General features: G+C 45.8%; 1 protein-coding gene across 1 annotated transcript; it reads right to left on the bottom strand.

Annotated features, from left to right (window-relative positions):
- Positions 1-280: 280 nt before the first annotated feature.
- On the bottom strand, positions 281-1237 carry LOC144274454 (olfactory receptor 6N1-like). The gene has a single exon (XM_077833294.1). It carries the CDS (start codon positions 1235-1237, stop codon positions 281-283), a length of 957 nt encoding a protein of 318 aa, XP_077689420.1.
- Between the last annotated feature and the right edge of the window lie 24169 nt (positions 1238-25406).

Raw genomic sequence — 25406 nt, 5'->3', positions numbered from 1 at the left:
ACAAGGAGTTACTATTTTTATTGTCCAAACATTTATTTTGATCAAGAATGGCTTTTTTAAAGATCTAAACAATTGGTTACAATTTTGTCTCCATTCTGCCTAGTGCCCATAACTCCATGATGGGAACATGGTTATGGCCACCTCCCTCCCTGGTCCTTCCACTGAGGTGGACAACACTGAGTGCTGAGATTTTCACTAGGACTTTTCAACTTAATTTTAATGGGGGATGATTGCTGAAATCACCCAGACAGCCTGAGGTTTTCAAAGCTAAGTTTTTATCTCAGAGTCTCTGCACGTTTTTGCAAAAGCCACATTTACTGACTGCTTTCCTCAAAGCTTCCTTGACCTCTCTGTTTCTCAGGCTGTAGATGAGGGGGTTTACCAGGGGAGTCAGGACCGTGTAGCAAAGAGAGAGCACTTTGTTTAGGTCTCTCAGTGTATCACGTTTCGGTAGCATGTAGACAATCATTAGGGTTCCATAGAAAATTGTCACCACAATGAGGTGAGAGGAGCAGGTGGAAAAGGCCTTTTGCCTCCCGGTGGTGGAAGGGATTCTCAGGATGGTGGCGATGATGCACATGTAGGACGTCATGGTTAGCAGGAATGGAGGCAGGATGAATACACAGGCTAGTATGAAATCCACCAATATGAGCTGGTGGGTGTCACTGCAGGAGAGCTCTATCAGTGGGAGGGCATCACAATAGAAATAGTCAATTTCATTTGGGCCACAGAATATTAACTGTGATAGGAATAAGACAAAGATGGTAATACCCAAAAAACCATTTAACCAGGAGCCAGCAGCCAACTGGAAGGAAAACCTGATATTCATAAGAGTTAAATAGTGCAGGCGTTTACATATCGCTAAATACCGATCATAAGACATCGTTGTTAGGAGACAGCATTCTGTAGCCACCAGAGAACCAAAGAAATACAGTTGTATGATGCAGCCACTGACTGAGATGGTTCTGTCCCCAGTCAGGAGACTGGCCAGCATCTGGGGCACGATGGCTGAGGTGTAGCAGGTCTCTACGCAGGACAAATTCCCCAGGAAGAAGTACATGGGGCTGTGAAGATGCTGGTCAGCCACAACGAGCACCACAATGAGGGTGTTCCCAACCACGGTTGCCATGTAGATCACTAGGAACATCAGGAAGAGAAGAATTTGCAGGTCAGGGAGATCCCCGAATCCATGGAGGAAGAATTCAGTGATGGCTGTTTGGTTTCTGCAGTCTGCCATTGGTTGAGTCTAGGAACAATAAATCTGTGCGACTGAATTGGAAGGACACAGAGTTAAAAGTTAATCAAATCTTGTGAATTAATTCCATAAATATTCATAAAATCCCTCCCTCTCCTGGTTACAGGCTGAAATTTTAAGGCTAAGTTTAGATTTCAGAGCAAAGTGCTCGGAAACTGAGTCCGAGGACAGAACATTCCTCTGATGGGGAAGAGGGTGTTCGACACGGATATCAGTGATTACTATAAAAGCCCATTTATCTGGTAGCCACATACTGATATTACAGATCAGATCATTTCTCTGTCTATCATATCCTTTCTAGTGACATACCAGAGCTTAACAATGATGCTTAAATGCTATATTTCACTTCTGGCAATGGCCAGAATCATTCCATGTCTTAGGAGTAAAAATCAAACATCAACTAAAATCTTGGACTGAGATTTTTCAATGTGGTCTAGAGCTCTTAGGCAACGTCCTGCTGTTAGATTTCTTTCCATTAATTCTAACAATATATCCTGGTATAGTCAGCATTTCAGTGCCCTGTAGGAGAAGGAATAATTTTCACCCCCTCACAAGAGATCAGTTCATGCCATAAATAATGAAGTGGAGTAAATTCTCCCTTTTAGTGCCTGTGGTGGTGATGGGAACGTGGTGAGGGACTGGCAGTGCCTTTTCTGTTTCCCAACAGTAGCTATGTAGCAGTCATAAAATACAGCTCTTTGGAGGGTGGATCTTAAGAAGGTGCAAAACCAGGCTGATGTACAACCCTAACTGGGAAATGACCCTCCCCACTTCATAATGAGTGTGGGATGATAATACAGGAAAGGCACTGGGTGAAAAAAAATGCTTTCCCTAAACTCAAAGTCTAGAAACAATCTGGCATGTGTGATCCGGGCTGGTAAGACTCTATCACCACTCGCCACTCCATTGAAAATTCATGGAAGACCGGAGACATACCAGAAGACTGGAAAAGGGCAAATATAGTACCCATCTATAAAAAGGGAAATAAGGACAACCCAGGGAATTACAGACCAGTCAGCTTATCTTCTGTGCCCAGAAAGGTAATGGAGCAAATAATTAAGCAATCAGTTTGCAAACACCTAGAAGATAATGAGGTGATAAGTAACAGTCAGCATGGATTTGTCAAGAACAAAGCATGTCAAACCAACCTGATAGCTTTCTTTGACAGGGTAACAAGCCTTGTGGATGGCGGGAAGTGGTAGATGTGGTATATCTTGACTTTAGTAAGGCTTTTGATACTGTCTCTCATGACCTTCTCATAAACAAACTAGGGAAATACAACCTAGATGGAGCTACTCTAAGGTGGGTGCATAACTGTTTGGAAAACCATTCCCAGAGAGTCGTTATCAGTGGTTCACAGTCATGCTGGAAGGGCATAATGAGTGGGGTCCCACAGGGATATGTTTTGGGTCGGGTTCTGTTCAATATCTTCATCAACAATTTAGATAATGGCATAGAGAGTACACTTATAAAGTTTGTGGACAATTCCAAGCTGGGAGGGGTTGTGAGTGTTTTGGAGGATAGGATTAAAATTCAAAATGATCTGGACAAACTGGAGAAATGGTCTGAAGTAAATAGGATGAAATTCAATAAGGACAAATGCAACGTACTCCACTTAGGAAGGAACAATCAGTTGCACACATACCCAATGGGAAATGAGTGCAGAAGGAAGAAGTACTGTGGAAAGGGATCTGGGGGTCATTGTGGATCACAAGCTAAATATGAGTCAACAGTGTAACACTGTTGCAAAAAAAAGCAAATATAATTCTGGGATGTATTAGCAGGTGCGTCATAGGCAAGACACGAGAAGTAATTCTTCCACTCCTGGGCACCACATTTCAGGAAAGATGTGGACAAATTGGAGAAAGTCCAGAGAAGAGTAACAAATACGATTAAAGGTCAAAACCTGGGTTTGACCCACATCCCAATCCCGACTCTGTCTTTGGCTCTGACCCTCGGCTTAACTCTGACTCTGATTTTTGCTTGATCCTCAGCTTGACCCTGACACTGGCTCTGACTCCTGGCTTCAGTTCTGGGATCCCAAGCTCCTGCCACTAGTCCTGCCTACCTTTGCCAAGGATTCTGGAAGTTTTCCTGGACCACCCCTCACACTTGTACAAGGCCAACCCTGTGGGACATGGAGGCAGTGGGTCACCCCCACCCAGCATGTTGCAAAGGGCACTAAACACGCCTGAACAGGTTGACAGCCCTCGGAGAGAACTTCCCATGGTGCGAACACAATTGGGCAGCTTTGACCAACACTCCGTGAAGTAGTTGGGTTACATCCTGTCTCCGAGGGCCTCAAAATGGACCCCAGGAAGGTGAACGCTGTTTGGACCTGGGCGGCACCCCTGGAACATCAAGGAGCTGCAGTGCTTCCTTGGGTTTGCTAATTTTTATAGGCACTTCATGCCTGGGTTTTCAGACCAGATAGCCCCATTGACAGTGCTCCTCCCCAAACACGCCTCTTTCACCTACTCTCCGGAGGCTCAACAGGTGTTCGACCAGCTCAAGATGTCCTTCACCAGTGCTCCAGTCTTGATCCATCCTGACCCAATGCGGGTCTTTGTCAGTGAGACTGATGCATCTAATGTTGCAATTGGGACCATACTTCCCCAAAAATCAGGCCCCCAACAGCACCTGTTCCCTTGTGCTTATTATTCTCAGAAACTCACACCCAGCAGAACAAAATTATGAGATTTTAGATACGGAGCTTCTAGCAATCAAAGCCACCTTCGGGAAATGGCGCCACCACCTTGAAGGTGCCCAACATCCAATACAGGTATACACAGATCATAAAATCTTGGACTATCTCCGTAGGGCAAAGGCACTGAACCAAAGACAGCTTCAGTGGGCCCTGTTGTTCACACACTTTTATTTTACCATCACCTGTCACCAGAACAAGGCAGCCAATGCCCTGTCCTGAAAAGGGGAATACCTCCCTGACCATACCCAGCTGGTGTGCATCCTCAAGCCCTATATTTTCCTGGATGCTCTATTCCCCAAGACCACTTCCTCCTTTAGTTAGTAAGAAGGCGCCCCTCAGCACCTTCAGACACCCTATCTAGACTCTAGGTGATTATTACTGTGGATTTGATAGTCAAGCTTCCCTTATCTGCCAAGCATACCATCATCCTCCTAGAAGAGCCTGTCTGGGCAGCACCCCTAGAAGAGATGATGTAAGGCCTAGTGGGTCTATAGACTACCAGGCAACAAACATCCCCACATTGCTACCTGTAATTTGATTATTCCTTGCAACACACAATCTGCAGTGGTTTAACAGCAGGGGAAGTTCCGCCTCATGTGATCTGACTGACAGTGGTCTTAGCTATCCCTGATTGGCTCCTTGATCCTATATAAAGCGATGGGGTGTAAAAGGAAGTGTCCAGGCTCTGGTTGAAGAAAGGCTGTTTCAGTAGTGACTGTGGGGTGCTGGCTCGGTGGCTGGCTGGGCAGAGTGAGATGGATGAGAGAAATGAAACTGAAACCAGGCTAGACCATGAGTACAGGGAAAGCATTGACGAAGACTGGATGCCAGCAAGGAAAAAGAAAAGGGGAGATTCTCTGCACCCAGAAGAAGGACCAGCAAATAGGAGGGCAGGAAAGGGAAATGGGGGGAAATTACCTAACAGTAAAATCCGTAGATAAGGACATAAAGATAGGAGATATCAACCCCTTGAGAATGGCAGAGGGGATCAAAAAAGTGCTGGAGACAGAGCAAGAGCTAAGATGGTACCTGCTGGAGACTCATTAGTGGAATGTAAAAACAAAGACCAAGTAGGGACACGCCTTAAGACAAAGGTGCTAAGTAAAATACAAATAAGTTGTCAGCTACCCAAATTCCTCACAGAAACAAGATGGGTAGTATCTGGGTGCCAAATGAAATTTCAGGAAAGAAAGCAAGGAATAGGTGGAGATAAGGTGATAAGTGCTAAGTGGCTAACTAGCAGAAGAGGCAGTGATAGCAAGTGCTTGACAGCTGTGCTGGTCACATTTTAAGGGAGGGATGTGACCAGATAGTCCAGAATATCAGAGTAACTTTAGGGTATCAAAGTCCTATAGTCCTCTTTCTGTGAGATGCTACAGCGGCCAGAGATTTGGTCATGTTGCAAATAATTCCAATGGGAAAATAAAGTGCAGTAAGTGTGGAGGTGACCATTCACAGGATGACTGTGAGGAAGGGACAGAACAAAAATGTTGCAACTGTGGGGGAAACACAGCTCAGAATATGCAAGCTGTACTGAGGGGAGCAAGCTAGAGAACTACAAGAAACCCAAGTTGCTAATAACATGTCCTGTGCAGAAGCTGTTAGGAGATACCTAAAAGAGAACCTGATGTGAGGAAAGGCAATAGCCTGCAACAAATTAATGGGAGGGAATGAGTAACGTTGGGATGAAAAGAGATTCATTGCAGTAATGGTTGATGTAATCAATTGTAGTTCTCAAACAGGAAAGAAAACAGAAAATGAGAATTATAATTAAAGCTGCAGGCTAGCAACCTGTCAGTGGAACAACTTCAGACTTTCCTCAGTGAAACTACTATGGACGGTTAGAAACAGATTTTCAGCTTGAATGCCCACAGCTTAATAGCACATGGGTAGGAATTAAAGACCAATATTTTTGATATGAAAACAAAGCCTGATCTAATATGCATACAAGACTTGGCTAATAGAAAAATGAGACTATAAAATCCCAGGATATGGTCTATATGGACATGATAGAGAAATGGAAAAGGTGGGGACGCATACCCTTTCACTAAGGAGAACCTGAAGTACCTTGAAATAGAGGTTAGAAAGCTAAATAGCAAGGATAATGCTATTGAGATACCAATACAAAACAATTCTGCATCTCTAAGACTTTATCATGTTTATGACCCATGCAGGAAACTAGAGGCTATGGACCTGAAAGAATTCATTGCAAGTGTCACATGCCCACTCATTGTCTGGGGTGATCTGAATAGTCACAACCGATTGCAGGGAAGTAAGAAAAACATGGAAAATGTTCAGAGCAAATCTTTGAAGAGAATAATTTAGCAATCAATGATGGAGCGCCTACCAGGTTCAATACAGCTGATGGAAGCTTCTCATGTCTGGATCTGGGACCATAGGGAGTGAATGCAGCTGTGAAATTGACAGAGGGGTGGGAATGGCTAGTGACCACATCCTGACATTAATTACATCTCAAGGAAAAGGATATCCCCACTTGGAATCTTAAAAAAGCAAACTGGAAAAATCTTTGGAAAGAGAAGTGAGCTTTATGTGAGTAAGTAATGGATCTGTGAAGATATTGAGGAATTCTGTAGTAATATTAATAAAGGAATCATAAAGACAGCCAGCCTAGCTATTCCTAGGATGCCAACACTGCCTGAAGATAGGGGAAGTGTACCATGGTGGAACAGGGAATATGAAACGGTAATTAGGGAAAGGAATAAGGCATATAAGACAGCAAAAAATCCTTAAAGAATGGACTTAATGAAATATAAAAAAGTAAGGTAGTTTCACAAAGGGCTATAAAAAGGGCAAAAAGAGAGAGCTGGACACCATAACATGGGGAAGTAAGTAAAAATACCAATACAGCAAAGTTTATATATAAACAAACTAGGGAAATGAATGGAATAAAGAGTAAGAGTCACGTAACACCAAGTCTTCCAGTTGCGGGGCATGGAGTAATAAGCTCTAAGAAAAGAAAAGCAGAAACTCTGGCCACCATGCTTCAAAAAGTCAGTAATGATGAATATCAGAGGATACAAATTAGGGAAAAGAAAAGAACATTAAGGATAATTATGAGATGAAGAGGTGGGATGGGAGAAGGATGTGGATATTTTAAATGTAAACTTTAGTGTGGCTTAGGTAAAACCATGGGAAGTATAGTAAGGGAGAGAACAGTAGCACACCTAGAAAGAAGACGGTTTATAGATAAAACACAAAGTGGGCTCCAGTAAGGTGGGAGTGTGATTGACCACGCTGTCAGGATAGAGACAGAAGCACAAAAAAGCATGAGAATCATAGAATTAATTATACTAATATTCCTGAGCATAGAAAAAGCCTACGATGTGTTCTGGAGAGAGGAACTACTTCCTAAAGTGGCCTCAATGGGTAACATAGGAAGAATGTACAGCTGGATAAGGAACTTCTTAGGCAAAAGAACAAGTCCAATTTGGGAAAGCTTTCTCCAGCGTATAGTAAATTGCAAGTGAAACTCCACAGAGCAGTGTAGTTACACCAGCCCTCTTTAACATCATGATAAATGATCGCCCTGAAGAGATGAGGATAGGAATAGGGATCATGTTTGCTGACTGTGCCATATGGATCAAAAGCAGAAACCTTGAAAGTGCCACCAAAAGAATGATGATGCACTTAAGAGAAGTGCAGAATGGGGAAAGAGGTGGGGCTTCAAATTCTCATAGACAAAACTAAGGGAATGATCCTCACAACATGGAAAAGCCAAAAAGATGTAAAGTTATAGCTATATGACCAACAGATAAATATACTGACATTACAAATTCTTCGGTGTGATATTTGATAACAAGCTCACTTGGAGGGACCATACTGAAAATATGAGATAAGTGCAAAAGTCAAATACCTTTGGAACATCCTGGGGAGTGGATATGAAAATGGTGGCAATGCTATACAGAGCACTAATTAGACCAGTTATTGAGTATGGATGCCCGGCCTTTGGGTCAGCCATGAATACAAATCCGAACTAGATTATATCCACACACACGCATTGCATATCAGGTGGTGAGTTCATTACTGTATCTCTGTACTACAGATATACGCATTTCCATCAGCTGCTGCTAACTCTTAGAACGAAGCTCCCAGACTCAACCTTTTTGGGTCAAAGTACGAGATAATAGTGAAGATAGCACTAAGCTAACCGGTTCGGACAAAAAGTCAACATTCCCCATGTAAATAAGGTACAGAAGTGGATAGCTGATCTTCATGAAAAGAAGGGATTGAAAGAGACCAAAATGTATAGCTATGGGAAAATATTCTATCCTTAGAAAATCACCCCCGGTCGGGAAAGACGTGGAATTATATGATGAAATCAATAAAAGAATGATAGACAAGATGTCACAATTATATTGATTTGCTATAAGTGGGGACACTATTGACAAATACATACAGAGGGTTCCAAAGAGGAAGAACAGAGTGGGAACAGCTTCCTGTGTGCCCTCACTCGGACTCAAGAAAGCTGTATGACTAACTTTGTATCCGTCTTTATGGCTGAGATACACAGGGATTATGCTAGCACTAAATCGTGCTTTAGATGTGTGGCCAGCTCCTGTGGCCATCCTGTCTGACTCTTTATCAGGGCTGCAGCAGGCAACTCGCAGTGGTGAGTCTGACAGCAGAAATGATTCTCTTAATGATGTATTACTGCTAACAGCCAGACTGGTGGAACTGGATATAACCAACGTAATCGCATGGATCCTGGTGCAGACAGGGATAGCAGGCAACGAATTGGCTGGCAAAAAGTGTTATTAATCACAAACAAGTTGACCTCGGGATCCCCTTAAGCAAACTGGCATTTAAACACCTAATCAAAAGTGAGCTAAGGAAGGAATGGCAAGAACTGTAGGCAAATGAAATGAAGGGGAAAAAAATTCCTGATTCTGCCTCCGGCTCTGACCCTTGGCTTGACTCTTGACCCTGATACTGACTCTGACCCCTGGCTTCAGTTCCGGGATCTCCAGCTCCTACCACTTGTCCTACCTACCTTTGCCCAGCATCCTGACACAGACTATGTATCATAAAAATGAATACAGATACTTCCCACATTCTTCACAGAAGGTGAATCTTAAATTGCTCATGCTTAATTACTCAAGCACTTTAATACCCCGGTTTGGAAGGTGATACATAAATGCAAAGCAGCAGCAGTTTGGAATTGGGTGCTCACCTCTATTCATAGGACAGCTCTCACTGGAGTCGATGAACTCATTTCTCAGGGTTTGAGAATACCTTTTATTGGACCAACTTCTGCTGGTGAGAGACATGTTTTCGACACACAGAGCTCTTCAGGGTTTGGCAGACAGGACTCCAGTTCCACTGAGGTTCTTGTCTTTCATCATTCTGCAGAAATGGGACTTTCTCAGTAGAGACCTGCAGTTACCTGAAGGGACAGAAAATGGGCTTCCCCTTCGATTTAAAAAGTGTAAATGCTCTCTCATAGTTATTCTTTCTTCGTGCTTTTCAAAATGGTCCCACTTTGACCTTTTTCCCACTTGGTTCATTTTGTGTCTCCAAAGCGTTGTAGCTAACAATGCCCACTGTGAGTTGGAATTATACAAGTCCCATTCTACATCACGTTTTAGTCTAATGATCCTTTTGTGGAAAATATTTTAGATCATGGACAAACACCAGCTTAGATTTTTGGGAGATGGCTGTCCAAGGTGATGGCCAGTTATCATGTACTTGCACCACCCCGAATTAGTATTCAAGAGATGCTGCCATCTAATGGGCATTTTTGAAAATAGTGGCCCATGTCTCACTCTTACAACATGCTGCCACCTAGGAGCCATTTTACAGTATAACTTTCCCATTATTGTATTGGCTACTGAACTCTATTGGTCACTAGTCAGTATTTCTGATGCCCCCCCGCCCCATTTCCTCTACTCTGCTGCCATCTAGTGTCGATTTCCCAGCATGACAGCCTGTTGCTCTTCTCTCCTATGGTGGATTCTTCTCGCTATAGCTGCCTCTTTCCCATTCTTAAAAAGAAAAGGAGGACTTGTGGCACCTTAGAGACTAACAAATTTATTAGAGCATAAGCTTTCGTGAGCTACAGCTCACTTCATCAGATGCCTGCAAGTGGGGAGATTTTATATACACAGAGAACATGAAACAATTGGTTAGTTTCTAAGGTGCCACAAGTACTCCTTTTCTTTTTACCATACAGACTTTAACAAGAGTGATCAGGTAAGGTGAGCTATTACCAGCAGGAGAGCCGGGGCGGGGGGCGGGGGGAAACCTATTGTAGTGATAATCAAGGTGCGCCATTTCCAGCACTTTACAAGAACAGTAGGAGGGGAAATAGACATGGGGAAATAGTTTTACTTTGTGTAAGGACACATCAACTCCCAGTCTTTATTCAAGCCTAAGTTAATTGTATCCAGTTTGCAAATGAATTCCAATTCAGCAGTCTCTCTTTGGAGTCTGTTTTTGAAGTTTTTTTGTTGAAGAATTGCCACTTTTAGGTCTGTAATCCAGTGACCAGGGAGATTGAAGTGTTCTCCAACTGGTTTTTAAGTGTTATAATTCTTGATGTCTCATTTGTGTCCATTTATTCTTTTATGTAGAGATTGTTCATTTTGGCCAATGTACATGGCAGAGGGGCATTGGTGGCACATGATGGCATATATCACATTGGTAGATGTGCAGGTGAACGAGCCTCTGATAGTGTGGCTGATGTGATTAGGCCCTATGATGGTGTCCCCTGAATAGATATGTGGACACAGTTGGCAACAGGCATGTGAAGCAGTTATGAGTGAGGACAAAGTCACAAAGTTCAGCCACCAGGTTTGCCGTGACATTATCAGGGATACTGTTCTTGACGACTTGTAGTCCATCTTTGTGTGGAAGGTTGGTGTAGAGGGCTTCTACATCCATAGTGGCTAGGATCGTGTTTTCAGGAAGATCACCGATGGATTGTAGTTTCCTCAGGAAGTCAGTGGTGTCTCAAAGATAGCTGGGAGTGCTGGTAGCGTAGGGCCTGAGGAGGGAGTGTTTGGGGACAATGTATACCTTCAAAACAGCGTCACTGCTACGGGTACCTGCATGGCCCCACAGTATGCCAACATTTTCATGGCTGACTTAGAACAAAGCTTCCTCAGCTCTCGTCCCCTAACGCCCCTACTCTACTTGCGCTACATTGATGATTGATTCATCATCTGGACCCATGGAAAAGAAGCCACCATGATTTCAACAATTTCCATCCAACCAACAACCTCAGCCTGGACCAGTCCACACAAGAGATCCACTTCCTGGACACTACAGTGCTAATCAGCAATGGCCACATAAACACCACCCTATACCGGAAACCTACTGACCACTATGCTTACCTACATGCCTCCAGCTTTCACCCAGACCACACCACACAATCCATTGTCTACAGTCAAGCTCTACGATACAACCGCATTTGCTCCAACCCCTCAGACAGAGACAAACACCTACAAGATTCAAGCATTCTTACAACTACAATACCCACCTGCTGAAGTGAAGAAACAGATTGACCGAACCAGAAGAGTACCCAGAAGTTACCTACTACAGGACAGGCCCAACAAAGAAAATAACAGAACGCCACTAGCCATCACCTTCAGCCCCCAACTAAAACCTCTCCAACGCATCATCAAGGATCTACAACCTATTCTGAAGGACGACCCATCACTCTCACAGATCTTGGGAGACAGGCAAGTCCTTGCTTACAGACAGCCCCCCAACCTGAAGCAAATACTCACCAGCAACCACACCCCACACAACAAAAACACTAACCCAGGAACCTATCCTTGCAACAAAGCCCGTTGCCAACTGTGTGCACATATCTATTCAGGGGACACCATCATAGGGCCTAATCACATCAGCCACACTATCAGAGGCTCGTTTACCTGCACATCTACCAATGTGATATATGCCATCATGTGCCAGCAATGCCCCTCTGCCATGTAGCGTGGTTTAGCAGGGGTTTCCCATCCATTCAGTGCCTTTCAGTTGATGTGGGTTCCTTTTCCAATGGAAATGCATAGATTGAAGCTCCCATGACAGAATCCCAGTGGCTCTCCACGCTGAGATTCTCAGAGACGTTTAAGGGAGATAGGCATCCATCTCCCATTTAAAAGAGATTTGGGTGACTAGCTCCGTCAGGTCCCTTGGGAAATCCTTTCCACAGAGTCGGAGGCCTACAATTCTCACTGGTGCCCAGCTCCCCGGCCTCTGGCCAAGCCCTGACGTGCTCCCAGTGACTGAGCCAGCACTGCCGTGTTTGGCATCACAGGAGTTCTGCCCGTTGGTAGGTGGTCGCCGCTTCCTCTCACCATAAGTTGCCTCACCCCCTGAGGAAAGGGCCCTGTGTGGAGCAGAGCTGCCTGGGGTACCTGAGGCTGACTAGACACTGTGCCCTCAGAACTAGCCCTGTTGGACATTGGGCTTGTTGCAGTTAGTTTTGGGGACGCTCATTGTAACAGGTCCCCTCCCTTTGAACTGCTCTGTGCAGCTGGTGGAAGCAGAGCAGCTGGTGCCCTACAGGGCCATGAGCAGAGTCCCTCGTCAGTGACCGTTTGACAGACCCGACCCCCGGAACGGCCTCCGTTCTACGGGTGCCCTAGCAAACTCCCAGCTGGGCCTGGACAGTCCCAGTGGACCTGGCGTGTGAGTCTACCTCTTTGTTTGCCCAACCTCCCTGCCTCCAAGGCCCCGGTGAGCCTGGAGCTGTTGCTTTCCCGGAGCTGGTCACAGCCGGGTGTAGCCCAGATAAGAGCTATAACGCTGTTCCTGGTGACGTGTCCAGAGGTCACTGCTGGGGCCTGGTTGCTTGCCTCCGGCCTCTGTGAGTTCAGTGAAGATGGTTGGTTTGCAGAGGGTTATGACTGTAATATGCACAATTTCAGGGGTGGCAGATTTCCCAGCCTTATGTTCCCATCTCTGCTGCACAAGGAGTTACTATTTTTATTGTCCAAACATTTATTTTGATCACGAATGGCTTTTTTAAAGATCTAAACAATTGGTTACAATTCTGTCTCCATTCTGCCTAGTGCCCATAACTCCATGATGGGAACATGGTTATGGCCACCTCCCTCCCTGGTCCTTCCACGGAGGTGGACAACACTGAGTGCTGAGATTTTCACTAGGACTTTTCAACTTAATTTTAATGGGGGATGATTGCTGAAATCACCCAGACAGCCTGAGGTTTTCAAAGCTAAGTTATTATCTCAGAGTCTCTGCACGTTTTTGCAAAAGCCACATTTACTGACTGCTTTCCTCAAAGCTTCCTTGACCTCTCTGTTTCTCAGGCTGTAGATGAGGAAGGACCAGGGGAGTGAGGACCATATAGCAAAGAGGGAGCACTTTGTTTAGGTCTCTCAGTGTATCTCGTTTCGGTAGCATGTAGACAATCATTAGGGTTCCATAGAAAATTGTCACCACAATGAGGTGAGAGGAGCAGGTGGAAAAGGCCTTTTGCCTACTGGTGGTGGAGGGGATTCTGGATGCTGGCAATGATACACACGTAGGATGTCAGGGTCAGTAGGAATGGAGGCAGGGTGAATACACAGGACACTAACCAGTGTGTGTTACTGCAGGAGAGCTCTATAGGTGGGATGACATCACAATAGAAATGGTCAATGTCATTCGGGCCACAGAATGTTAACTGTGATAGGAATAAAACAAAGATAGTACTAGCCAAACAAGCTTTAACCAGGACCCAGCAGCCAACTAGAGGAAAAACTGAGTATTCATAGGAGTTGAATAGTGCAGTGGTTTACATATTGCTAAATGCCGATCATAAGACATCGCTGCTAGGAGACAGCATTCTGTAGCTGCCAGAGCACAAAAGAAATACAGTTGTGTGATGCAGCCACTGACTGAGATGGTTCTGTCCCCAGTCAGGAGACTGGCTAGCATCCAGGGCAGGATGGTTGTGGTGTAGCAGATCTCCAAGCAGGACAAATTCCCCAGGAAGAAGTACATGGGGGTGTGAAGGTGCTGATCAGCCACAACGAGCACCACAATGAGGGTGTTCCCAACCACGGTTGCCATGTAGATCACTAGGAACATCAGGAAGAGAAGAATTTGCAGGTCAGGGAGATCCCCGAATCCATGGAGGAATAATTCTGTGATGGCTGTTTGGTTTCTGCAGTCTGCCATTGGTTGTGTCTCGGAACAATAAATCTGTGCGACTGAATTGGAAGGACACAGCGTTAAAAGTTAATTAAATCTCATGAATTAATTCCATAAATATTCAGAAACTCCCCTTCCTCTCCTGGTTACAGGCTGAAATTTTAAGACTAAATTTAGATTTCAGAGCAAAGTGCCAGGAAACTGAGTCTGAGGACAGAACATTGCTCTGATGGGGAAGAGGGTGTTCGACATGGATACCAGTGACTACTATAACAGCCCATTTGTCTCGTAGCCAAATACTCATATGACAGATCAGATCATTTCTCTGTCTATCTGACATACCAGAGCTTAACAATGATGCTTAACTGCTGTATTTCATTTCTGGCAATGGCCAGAATCATGCCATGTCTTATGAGTCAAAATCAAACATCAACTAAAATCTTGGACTGAGATTTTTCAATGTGGTCTAGAGTTCTTAGGCACCGTCCTGTGTTAGATTTATTTCCATGAATTCTAACAATATATCCGGGTATATTCAGCATTTCAGTGCCCTGTAGGAGAAGGAATAATATTCACCCCCTCACAAGAGATCAGTTCATGCCATAAATTATGAAGTGGAGTAAATTCTCCCTTTTAGTGCCTGTGGTGGTGATGGGAACGTGGTGAGGGACTGGCAGTGCCTTTTCTGTTTCCCAACAGTAGCTATGTAGCAGTCATAAAATACAGTTCTTTGGAGGGTGGATCTTAGGAAGGGGTAAAACCAGGCTGATGTGCAACCCTAACTGGGGAGTGACCCTCCCCACTCCATAATGAGTGTGGGATGATAATACACGAACAGGAAAGGCCCTGGGGTGGGGCGGGGGAGGGGGGAAAAGATGCTGTCCCTAAACTCAGAGTCTAGAAACAATCTGGCATGTGTGATCTGGGTTAGTAAGACTCTATCACTACTCGCCACCCATTGGGGCACACACTGAGCCAGATCCTCAGCTGGTGTAAATCAAGGTAGCTCCATTTCTGTCATTGGGACAGTTCCTCAACTGAGGACCTGTCACAAGTCATGAATCTCATGCTCCATCTCTGTGAAAAGGTGCTATGAACACTGACTGGCGCTGCAGCGGGAAGGAGAGGCTAAAACTCTTAATATTCACCTGAGGAAGAGCTCTGTGTAGCTCAAAAGCTTCTCTCATTCACCAACAGGAGTTGGTCCAATAAAAGATATTACCTCACCCACCTTGTTCCTCTAATATTCACAAAGCACATTCATGCCCCTGTGTCAAGGTTCCTTCCCCACTCTGAATTCTAGGGTACAGATGTGGGGACCTGCATGATAAACCCCCTAAGCTTATTTTTACCAGCCTAGGTTAAAACTTCCCCAAGGTACAAACTATTTTACCGTTTGCCCTTGGACTTTATTGCTGCCACCACCAAGCGTCTAATAAATATATAACAGGGAAAGAGCCTGCTTGGAAACGTCTTTCCCCCCAAAAAATCCTCCCAAACCCTAAACCCCCTTTCCTGGGGAAGCCTTGATAAAAATCCTCACCAATTTGCATAGGTGAACACAGACCCAAACCCTTGGATCTTAAGAACAATGAAAACCCAATCAGGTTCTCAAAAGAAGAATTTTAATTGAAGAAAAAGTAAAAATCACCTCTGTAAAATCAGGATGGTAAATACCTTACAGGGTAATCAGATTCAAAACAGAGAATCCCTCTCGGCAAAACACAAAAACAGGAATATTGATTGACTGGGAATTGGTCCTGCTTTGAGCAGGGGGTTGGACTAGATGACCTCCTGAGGTCCTTTGCAACACTGATATTCTATGATTCTATGAATATACATTCCATTCAGCACAGCTTATTTTATCAGCCATTTAAACAAAACAGAATCTAACGCATATCTAGCTAGATTACTTACTAAGTTCTAAGACTCCATTCCTTTTCTGTTCCCGGCAAAAACATCACACAGATGGAGAGAACCTTTGTTTCTCCCCCGCTCCAGCTTTGAAAGTATCTTGTCTCCTCATTGGTCATTTTGGTCAGGTGCCAGCGAGGTTATCCTAGCTTCTTAACCCTTTACAGGTGAAAGGGTTTTTCCTCTGGCCAGGAGGGATTTTAAAGGTATTTACCCTTCCCTTTATATTTATGACATGCCCCCCAAATCACAGATAGGGTGAAACGCTGGCTGTGATTTCTTCCTGGAGCTCTAGGAGAAAACAGACTTAATAAGACACATGCACCTCTAAATGTACTACCAAGTATAAAAAGACTAACAATATTTTCCACATGTCAAGGACGATCTTAAGCAGTTGATTCTGGGAAACTTTCGCGGGAGAGTGCATCAGCCACTTTGTTAGAAGCTCCTGAGATGTGTTGGATGTCGAAATCAAAATCTTGGAGAGCTAAACTCCACCGAATATGTTTTTGTTATTTCCCGTGGCGGTATGAAGCCACCGTAGCACAGCATGGTCGGTTTGCAGGTGGAAACGCCGTCCCCAAACACATGGGAGTAGCTTTTCCAGAGCGTAGACAATGGCGTAACATACTTTTTCACTGACTGACCAGTTGCTTTCCCACTCAGACAGCTTCTTGCTGAGAAACACTACAGAGTGGAATTCTTGATCCGGTCCTTCTTGCATTAAAACTGCTCCCACACCACACTAGGATGCATCTGTGGTTACTAGGAATGGTTTGTCAAAGTCTGGGGCCCTTAGTACAGGGTCAGACATGAGTGTCGCTTTAAGCTGGTTAAAGGCCTTCTGACACTCTTTGGTCCACTGAACGGCATTTGGCTGTTCCTTTTTGGTTAGGTCTGTCAGTGGGGCGGCAATTTGGCTGTATTGGGGTACAAATTGCCTGTAATATCCGGCCAAACCTAAGAAGGATTGGACCTGTTTCTTTGACTTTGGGACAGGCCATTTTTGGATAGCATCCACTTTGGCTTGTAGGGGGTTGATAGTTCCTTGACCCACCTGGTTTCCAAGGTGAGTCACTCTGTTTAGGCCTATTTGACACTTCGTAGCCTTAACAGTTAGTCCTGCCTCCCTTAGGCGCTCAAAAACTTTTTGTAGATGTTCCAGGTGTTCTGTCCACGAATCCGAAAATATGGCCACATCGTCAAGGTAGGCAATTGCATAGTCTCCTAATCCTGCTAGGAGACCATCTACAAGTCTTTGGAAGGTGGCGGGTGCATTTCGCAGCCCGAAAGGGAGTACATTAAATTCATACAGCCCGAGATGTGTGGTGAAGGCTGACCTTTCCTTGGCAGATTCATCTGGCGGTACCTGCTAGTACCCCTTGGTTAAGTCCATGGTAGAGATGAACTGGGCCCGTCCCAGTTTCTCTAATAGTTCATCTGTGCGTGGCATTGGATAGTTGTCTGGGCGAGTTACAGCATTTAGCTTACGGTAGTCCACGCAAAAACATATCTCCCCATCTGGTTTGGGAACTAGAACCACTGGAGATGACCAGGCACTGCCAGAGGGGCGGATTACCCCCATCTGTAGCATATCCTGGATCTCCCATTCTATAGCAGTTTTAGCTTGAGGAGACACCCGGTAAGGTTGGACCCTAATTGGGTGAGCATTACCTGTGTCAATGGAGTGGTATGCCCGTTCAGTCAGTCCTGGGATGGCTGAGAATGTTGGTGTGTAACTAGTGCACAGCTCCTATCTGCTGTCGCTGCATACGCCCAAGGGTCATGGAGAGGTTCACCTCTTCCACACCACCAGCACTTTTCCCTTCGTAGTAGACACCTTCAGGCCACTCAGCGTCGTCTCCTCCCTGGGCTGTAAACTGACAAACCTTTAATTCTCTGAAATAAAAGGGCTTTAGAGAATTAATATGGTACACCTTAGGCTTTCGGTTGGAGATGGGGAATTCTATGAGATAATCAACAGCTCCCAGGTGCTCCTGGACCGTGAATGGCCCTTCCCACGATGCTTCCATTTTATGGGCCTGGAGCGCCTTTAAGACCATGACCTGGTCTCCTACTTTGAAGGAACGCTCTCTGGCATGTGTATCATACCAGGCTTTTTGCTCTTTTTGAGCATCCTGTAGGTTTTCTTTAGCAAGGGCTAAAGAGGTTCGGAAGGTGTTTTGTAGGTTGGTTACAAAGTCCAGAATGTTAGTTCCTGGAGAAGGTGTAAACCCCTTCCATTGCTGCTTCACCAACTGTAATGGCCCCTTAACCTCATGGCCATATAGAAGTTCAAATGGTGAAAACCCTAAACTGGGATGTGGTACAGCTCTGTAGGCAAAGAGCAACTGTTGCAACACTAGGTCTCAATCATTGGAGTGCTCATTTACAAATTTAAGTATCATGGCCCTCAAAGTTCCATTAAACTTCTCCGCCATGCCATTTGTTTGATGGTGGTAAGGAGTGGCAACCAAGTGATTCACCCCATGAGCTTCCCAAAGGCTTTCCATAGTTCCTGCCAGGAAATTAGTCCCTGCATCTGTGAGGATGTCGGAGGGTCAAACTACCCTGGCAAAAATGTCTGCTCGTGCCTGGCACAGACTTTTAGCCCTTTTGTTGCTGAGAGCTACTGCTTCTGGCCATCGGGTGGCAAAAGCCATGAACATCAGTATGTAGTGCTTTCCTCTGGGTGTCTTTTACGGAAAACGACCCAGAATATCCACAGCTACTCGCTGAAATGGAACTTCAGTGATGGGGAGTGGTTGGAGAGGGGCTTTGGCCTGGTCTTGAGGTTTTCCCACGCTTTGGCATACCTCACAATACTGGACATAGGTAGAAACATTGTTGCCAATTCCCTCCCAGTGGAATGACCTCCCGAAATGGTCTTTGGTCCTGTTCACTGCAGCATGGCCACTAGGATGATCGTGGGCGAAGTTCAAGAGCTTTACCCGGTACTTAGTTGGAACTACCAACTGTCTCTGAGGATGCCAGTCTTCCTGGTGTCCACCAGAAAGTGTTTCCTTGTAGAAAAGTCCTCTTTCTACAACAAACCTGGATCGATTAGAAGAGCTGAGAGGCGGTGGGGGTTGCTCCGTGCCGCTGTCCAAGCTCTCTGGAGGCTTTCTTCTGCTTCCTGTTCGGTCTGGAACTGTTCCCTTGATGTTGGAGACATCAGGTCCTCATTGGATTGTGGACCTAGGCTTGGTCCCTCTGGAAGCGATGTAGGGGATGGGGCTGTTTCCGTTGACTGTGAACCACTCTCCGCTGGTGCACTATGTTGGGGTTCAGGCTCCGACTGAGCCTCTGGTGGGTTTTCGGCTGCTGCCGGTTCAGGTTTGGTGAGACCCTCTGGTGTTGGGGTTGCAAGTACTGGATTCAGTGCTGGCAATGGGTCTGGTGCTGGTTGTTCCGTCGGTTCTGGTTCTGGCTCTGTCTGGGTCTGTGGGACTGGATCCACCACTGCTGTTGCAGACATTGGCCTGGGGTCCAGGTCCATCACCTCTGACCGGGTCCTGATAGAAGTTTCCGGAACAGAGCTAGGCATCACGGCTTGTTTAGCCTGGCTGCAGGTGACTATTCCCACCCTCTTGGCTAGCTTCACATGATTGGCCAAGTCTTTCCCCAACAGCATGGGGATGGGATAATCATCATAGACTGCAAAAGTCCATGTTCCTGACCAGCCCTTGTACTGGACAGGCAACTTGGCCGTAGGCAAATTGAAAGAGTTGGACTTGAAGGGTTGAATTGTCACTTGGATCTCTGGGTCGATTAAATTGGGGTCCACTAAGGAAGCATGGATAGCTGACACTTGTGCTTCGGTGTCCCTCCACGCAGTGACCTTCTTCCCACCCACACTCACAGTTTCCCTCCACTCCAAGGGTATCTGGGAGGTATCTGGGCCTGAGGACCTCTGGGGTGATTCCAGTGCAATGAACTGTAATCAGTTGGGGTTCTTGGGGCAGTTGGCCTTCACATGCCCCTGCTCGTTACATTTAAAACATTGTCCAGCTGACTGATCACTGGGGCGAGGTGGGTTGCTGGAGAACGGTGTGACGGGACAATAAGGTGTCTGGAGGGTTCTTTGGGGGGTCGTTGGGGCCTTCGGCTGCCCCCGGTAGTAGGGTGTGGTCTGAGGTTGTCCTTTCTGGTCTCCGCTCCAACTGCGACCAGTTTTTTTCTTTTCTGCCACCTCCACCCATTTGGCTCCAATCTCCCCAGCCTCGATTACAGTTTTGGGCTTCCCATCCAGGATGTATCTTTCTATTTCCTCAGGAACACCCTCTAAGAACTGCTCCATTTGCATTAGGCAGGGCAAATCTTCTGGAGATTTAACACTTGCTCCTGATATCCAGGCATCCCAATGTTTCACAATGTGGTAGGCATGTCAGGTAAATGGCACGTATGGTTTCCACCTTAGGGCTCTGAACCGCTGATGGGAATGCTCGGGTGTTAGCCGAATTCTGACTCTCACCTTGGTTTTAAACAGTTCATACTGGTTCATGTGTTCCTTAGGCATTTCAGCCGCCACCTCAGCTAAGGGTCCACTGAGCTGCAGACTCAGCTCTACCATGTATTGGTCTGTAGAGATGCTGTACCCAAGGCAGGCCCTTTCGAAGTTTTCTAGGAAGGCCTCGGTATCATCGCCTGCCTTGTAGGTGGGGAATTTCCTGGGATGGGAAGTGGTACCTGGAGAAGGATTGCTATTCTGCTGAGCATTTGCCTTCTCCATCTCCAGTGTATGCTTCCTCTCTTTTTCCTTTTCCTCCATTTCTTTTTCCCTTGCCTCCATAGCTCTCCTGTGGGCAGCTCCCTTTCCTCCTCAGCATGCTTCCTTTCTTTTTCCTTTGCCTCCATAGCTCTCCTGTGGGCAGCCTCTTTGGCTGTTTGTTTTGGGCTTTGTCATGTTTGCCTCTCTGTTTTTAACTAACTTTACACCCGAGAGTTAGAAATAAAACAAACAAAAAACTTGGCTTGTAAAATTTTGCTGTGCTGTAACCGGATACCTATGTTCTCTGATAGTGATTGTCAGCCTACAGAAAAATCCTTAAAAAAACCCCTGACACCTTTGTTTCCAGGCAAATAGACAGAAAACCCCTCTAGTTGCTCTTAGGTAAAAGAAAAAAACTTCTTCAGGTCTGTGAAGACTTGTGAATTTCCCTGCAGGAGGTTAACTACCCTGCCTTTAGGTAGAGAAAACTCCAGCTCACAAAAGACAATTCCCTTTTGTCTCTGCTCTGACCCCCAAGCAGAGACAAAAAATCCTCTAACTGTTTGCAGCTTAAAACCTGCTTTCCAGGAGCCCAAAGGAAAATTTCCTTTTTAAAATCTGTGCTTCTTGTTCAAAAAAATCTCAAATTGATCTCAAAATGCTTTCAAGTTAATTCCACTGCTCTGCCACCATATAAAGGTTCCTTCCCCACTCTGAACTCTAGGGTACAGATGTGGGGACTTGCATAAAAAAACCCCTAAGCTTATTTTTACCAGCTTAGGTTAAAACTTCCCCAAGGTTTTGGAAGCAGCAAATCAAGTGAATAGTTTAAAAAAAATAAAAAAAACACAGCGCGCTTCTCTCCAAGGGGAGCTTGAACAGGGCCTCCAGCCCCAGCAGGAGAAAGCATCTGCAACAGCCCTGGGGACCCAGCACAGTGAGCTCCCCTGGGGCAGCAGCAGCCTGGCCTGAGGGGAGAGATGGGGAGAGAGACACAGCAGGGGAGAGTAATGGGATAGTTCTGGTTTTGCACCGTGCAGCGAGGGAGAGCTCAGCTGAGCACCCAGGGCAGGCAGGGTGTTAGGGCAAGGGGCTGACAAAGGAGGAACTAGAGAGTGCCTGAATCCTGTACAATCCTCTAGTAAAGCTCAAATCTTGACCGCCTCAGGAAGCAAAGCATGGCTCGGAAAACTCTCCTCCCATTGCAAAGCCATTCCAGAGTTGTTAAATGACTCTCTAACCGGCTCTGTTGATCGTCTGGTGGAACTGCCCATGCACCGTTTACACCACCAGCTTACTGCGCTTTCGTAGAGTCAGGTGACGGTGGGCTGGCCTTAGCTTCTGGTGAAGTTGCCGCCGATCTCGCCCGTTCCTTTTGCGCCTCTGACATGCCGTGGGTCGGGGTGTTTCTGGGGCTCTTCCTTCTAGCCCGCCCCTCTGGGTTTTTGGATGGCACTTCAGGTAAGAGATTCCATCTTCCTTCTGGACTGTTCAGTGGGGCTGGAGTCCTAAGCAGAAAAGGGGAGGCGGAGGTGTGTTGTCTGGGGGTTAGAGAAGATAGAACTGGGGCGGGGGGGGTGCATGGCGGGGGGGCAGCTGCAGGGCCCATGTGTTCCCAACACCTCCGCATGCCCCTTTCATCAAGGCCCTGTCCCGCCCAGGGGCTCTGGAACAATTTGTACAGTGAGGGGGCAGAGAGCCACTGAGCCAAACTGTAAACCCTGGATAGGATGGAAACCGCTTCAAGCCGGGGGCGGGGGGGGGGGGGGCGGCAGCCCCGCTAGGTCCAGCACTGGTGGTCCTGCCCATGTTGATTTTACAGAAAATGTTTGTGGGCTTTTTTGTCCAGTTTTTTTATTTTTATTTATTTATTTGCAAATCCCCAGCTGCTGGCTGAGCAGGTGAAACTTGGAGACGCAGAGAATAGGGATGGAGGGAAGAGCGCATGGAAAGAACATACAGAGGAGGGGGGAGAGGGATTATTTTGTAAACTTTCTTTGAATGCAGTTGAGCAGCTGGAGACAGAGAGGATTGGCCAGCGCCTTGCATGCAGCCAGCCCCACTCGATCACAAGCAGAGAATCCCCTGGCAAGCCCCAGGTTAGGGAACTGGGGGTGCGGGGTGGGGCAGGTTTGAAGCGTGTGTCTTCTCGAGCAGGGGGAGTCGACCTTGGGTTTTAAGGTCTTGGGGCTGGGGGGAGCATGTCCTCACTGCAGAGTTAACTGGAGTTATGGACACTGGGGGTTATAATCTGCTTGCAGAGATGTGCTGTGTAAATGCATGAGATGAAATCAGATCTGGTGCCGGCGTGAGAGGTGTGCATGGCGTGATGGGGGGTGTGTGTGTGAGTATGAGAAGCAGCCCTTGTTAATTGCACGCTGCCCATTCATGGCAGGGAAATCCCAGCACTCACCAATAGATCTTTCTGTGATCTACCTACAGGAAGGAGCAGGTGGATGGGCCCCCCCTTTATTCCCTGTCTCAGGATCTTCCCAGGCCTTCCTCACCTCTGACTCCGCTCTCCCGGTTGATTGTTAGGGCTGAGCTCTGGCTCTTTGTCCGGCCAAGCCCCAGCAGAAAATGCACAAGCCCCATGCCTGTAGAACGAATTGTAAGAAGCTTGGGGTCACATTCTTTTAGATCAAAACCCCCTTTGTTCTGCCACAGCAAATATCTCAAACTTTTTGGTAGCAAGTTGTTCGTTTAAAATCATTTTGTTTAAGAAGAGTGCTACCTCTCTTCGAGCCAGCATTGCTGATGTTCCTGGAGATGTTTTGCTCAGTCATGGAATGTCGGGGGTTTAAAAAACGCCGTGGTTTGCTACGAAAGAGCTCTAAAAGGCTTGAGCAGGTTTTGCAAAATAATGCCCAGTGTTCGGCTCCTAAATCCAGGCATAAATGGGCAGCGCCCTGCAAATCTGCAGAGATCCGCTTCGTAGCCGTGGATCGTGTGCAGAAACAAATGTTGTACCAGCACAGGGCTCTATAAACGTGGCCTGATGCACAAGAGTGTGAGACCCTCTCGCTCTAACTGCAGCTGCTGAAGGCCTGGCACTTCCGTGTCCTTACAGGACCAAGAATGGATGGAAAGACATGAGAATGATTGCATTGCACGCTTCCCGTTGTGCAGCCCTGCAGCAGAATGGCATGAAGTGCAATGGGTGGGGAGTGGAGGGTTGTCAAGGGGAGAGGTACCTTCAGGCACAAGACCACTGATGTTCCCGGGGTACCCATGGCCTCTACCTCCACAGGGGGAAGAGCTAAAGAGCCTAACGATGCATTAATTAGAGGATTCCCTACAATTAGTTCCCTGTGACTTAGGCAAATATTCCTCATTCCCACTGTTGGCAACTCCCCGATCTTTGTCATGCATCTCACGGTATTTGGTGTTTGATTTTCTAAAAGCCCCAGAGCCTGGAGTCCTGTGATAAGCACATCCATTTGTTTAAACCAAAATATGGGGTTTATGTAGGACGACTTGAAAAAAGTGACTTCCCCTGCTCCCTTCTCTTCCCCGACCCCTACCCCCCCCAGCTCAAAACTCAAAAGATGAAAAAGCAGACCCCACCACAAATTTATTATTTTTAAAGATTTCATGATTTTTAAGGCAACCTGCTGAGATTTGAAGGCTGTGGGTTGGCAAAACTCTGCAAGATACAATAAAGTGGCATTCCAAGAGGACAGAGTTAAGGTTATATGGGGGAACCGGCACCTATAACTGAGCTCCTCCTGGTTAGCAGAGCTCTGTGGTTCGTTTTCCGCTGTAGTGCTAAGATTCTTTCCTAGTGTTACATGGGGAAGATCTCAGCTGAGCATTTCCTGGTTTTCTAACAGCTGAGTTCGGGGCAGTGACAACCCGGAAGGGCCTGGGTAGCAGAACTGCCTGTTGGTCAGCAAAAACAGGGTGGATCTGATTTTAAATCAAATTGATTTAAATCACTAGTCAGGACGACTCGATTTAATCATGGATTTCTACATAAAAGTGTATTCTTGTTGGTTGTTATAACCTTAATACATGTTCTTCACAACTCAGAGATAGATGTAGGTTTCATTTTTAGAAGGTACACACTATACATTTTTAAAGGGTGATTTATTCTGAAAACTTTTCAGATGAGTTTTACAGCTATCTCAGAAAATGAATGATTGTTTGGTTATTTCATTTACCCAAGGTTATTGAAGCAGATAATTCCCCTCGCAATGACTTCATAAATATCTCCAATTCAACAGGTTAATCGTTAATATTTGGAGGATTTTCTTGCCAGGCTGTATATCACCTCTCTACATTTATTTATTTATTTGAAAACATTTTTGCTGTTAACAAGCATGTTACCTCTGGAGACACAAATCCACAGTTTGAGAACTGCAAAATCAAGCATCTCTGATGGTATCTTCTAGACTGAGCACTGAATCCCATTGGGTAGATAGAAAGATTAACCTACACAATCTATACAGAAGCCTGTGGAACCCCATAAGATTGGGTCCTTCATCCATGAAGTATTGGAACTCATTTACAAAACTTTTCTTAAACATTACATGAATATATTGTCTCATACTATAGAATTAGAATTTATCCTCCCTATTCCATGATGAGAGATCTTTGAGCTAGAATGTATCTTAATTAAAACTATCTTTAGATAGCTTTTGGAGGGCAAAAACCATTTTATCAAAAAAATCCAATTTTTTTATTTTTTTTTTTTA

Source organism: Eretmochelys imbricata, chromosome 14 (assembly GCF_965152235.1).
Source record: "Eretmochelys imbricata isolate rEreImb1 chromosome 14, rEreImb1.hap1, whole genome shotgun sequence".
Taxonomy (NCBI): domain Eukaryota; kingdom Metazoa; phylum Chordata; order Testudines; family Cheloniidae; genus Eretmochelys; species Eretmochelys imbricata.
This window is presented reverse-complemented; position numbering and strand designations above follow the sequence as displayed.

What these genes read in the sequence shown, in the direction of transcription:
- LOC144274454 (XM_077833294.1), bottom strand. Translation starts at nt 1,237, where the DNA reads ATGGCAGACTGCAGAAACCAAACAGCCATCACTGAATTCTTCCTCCAT.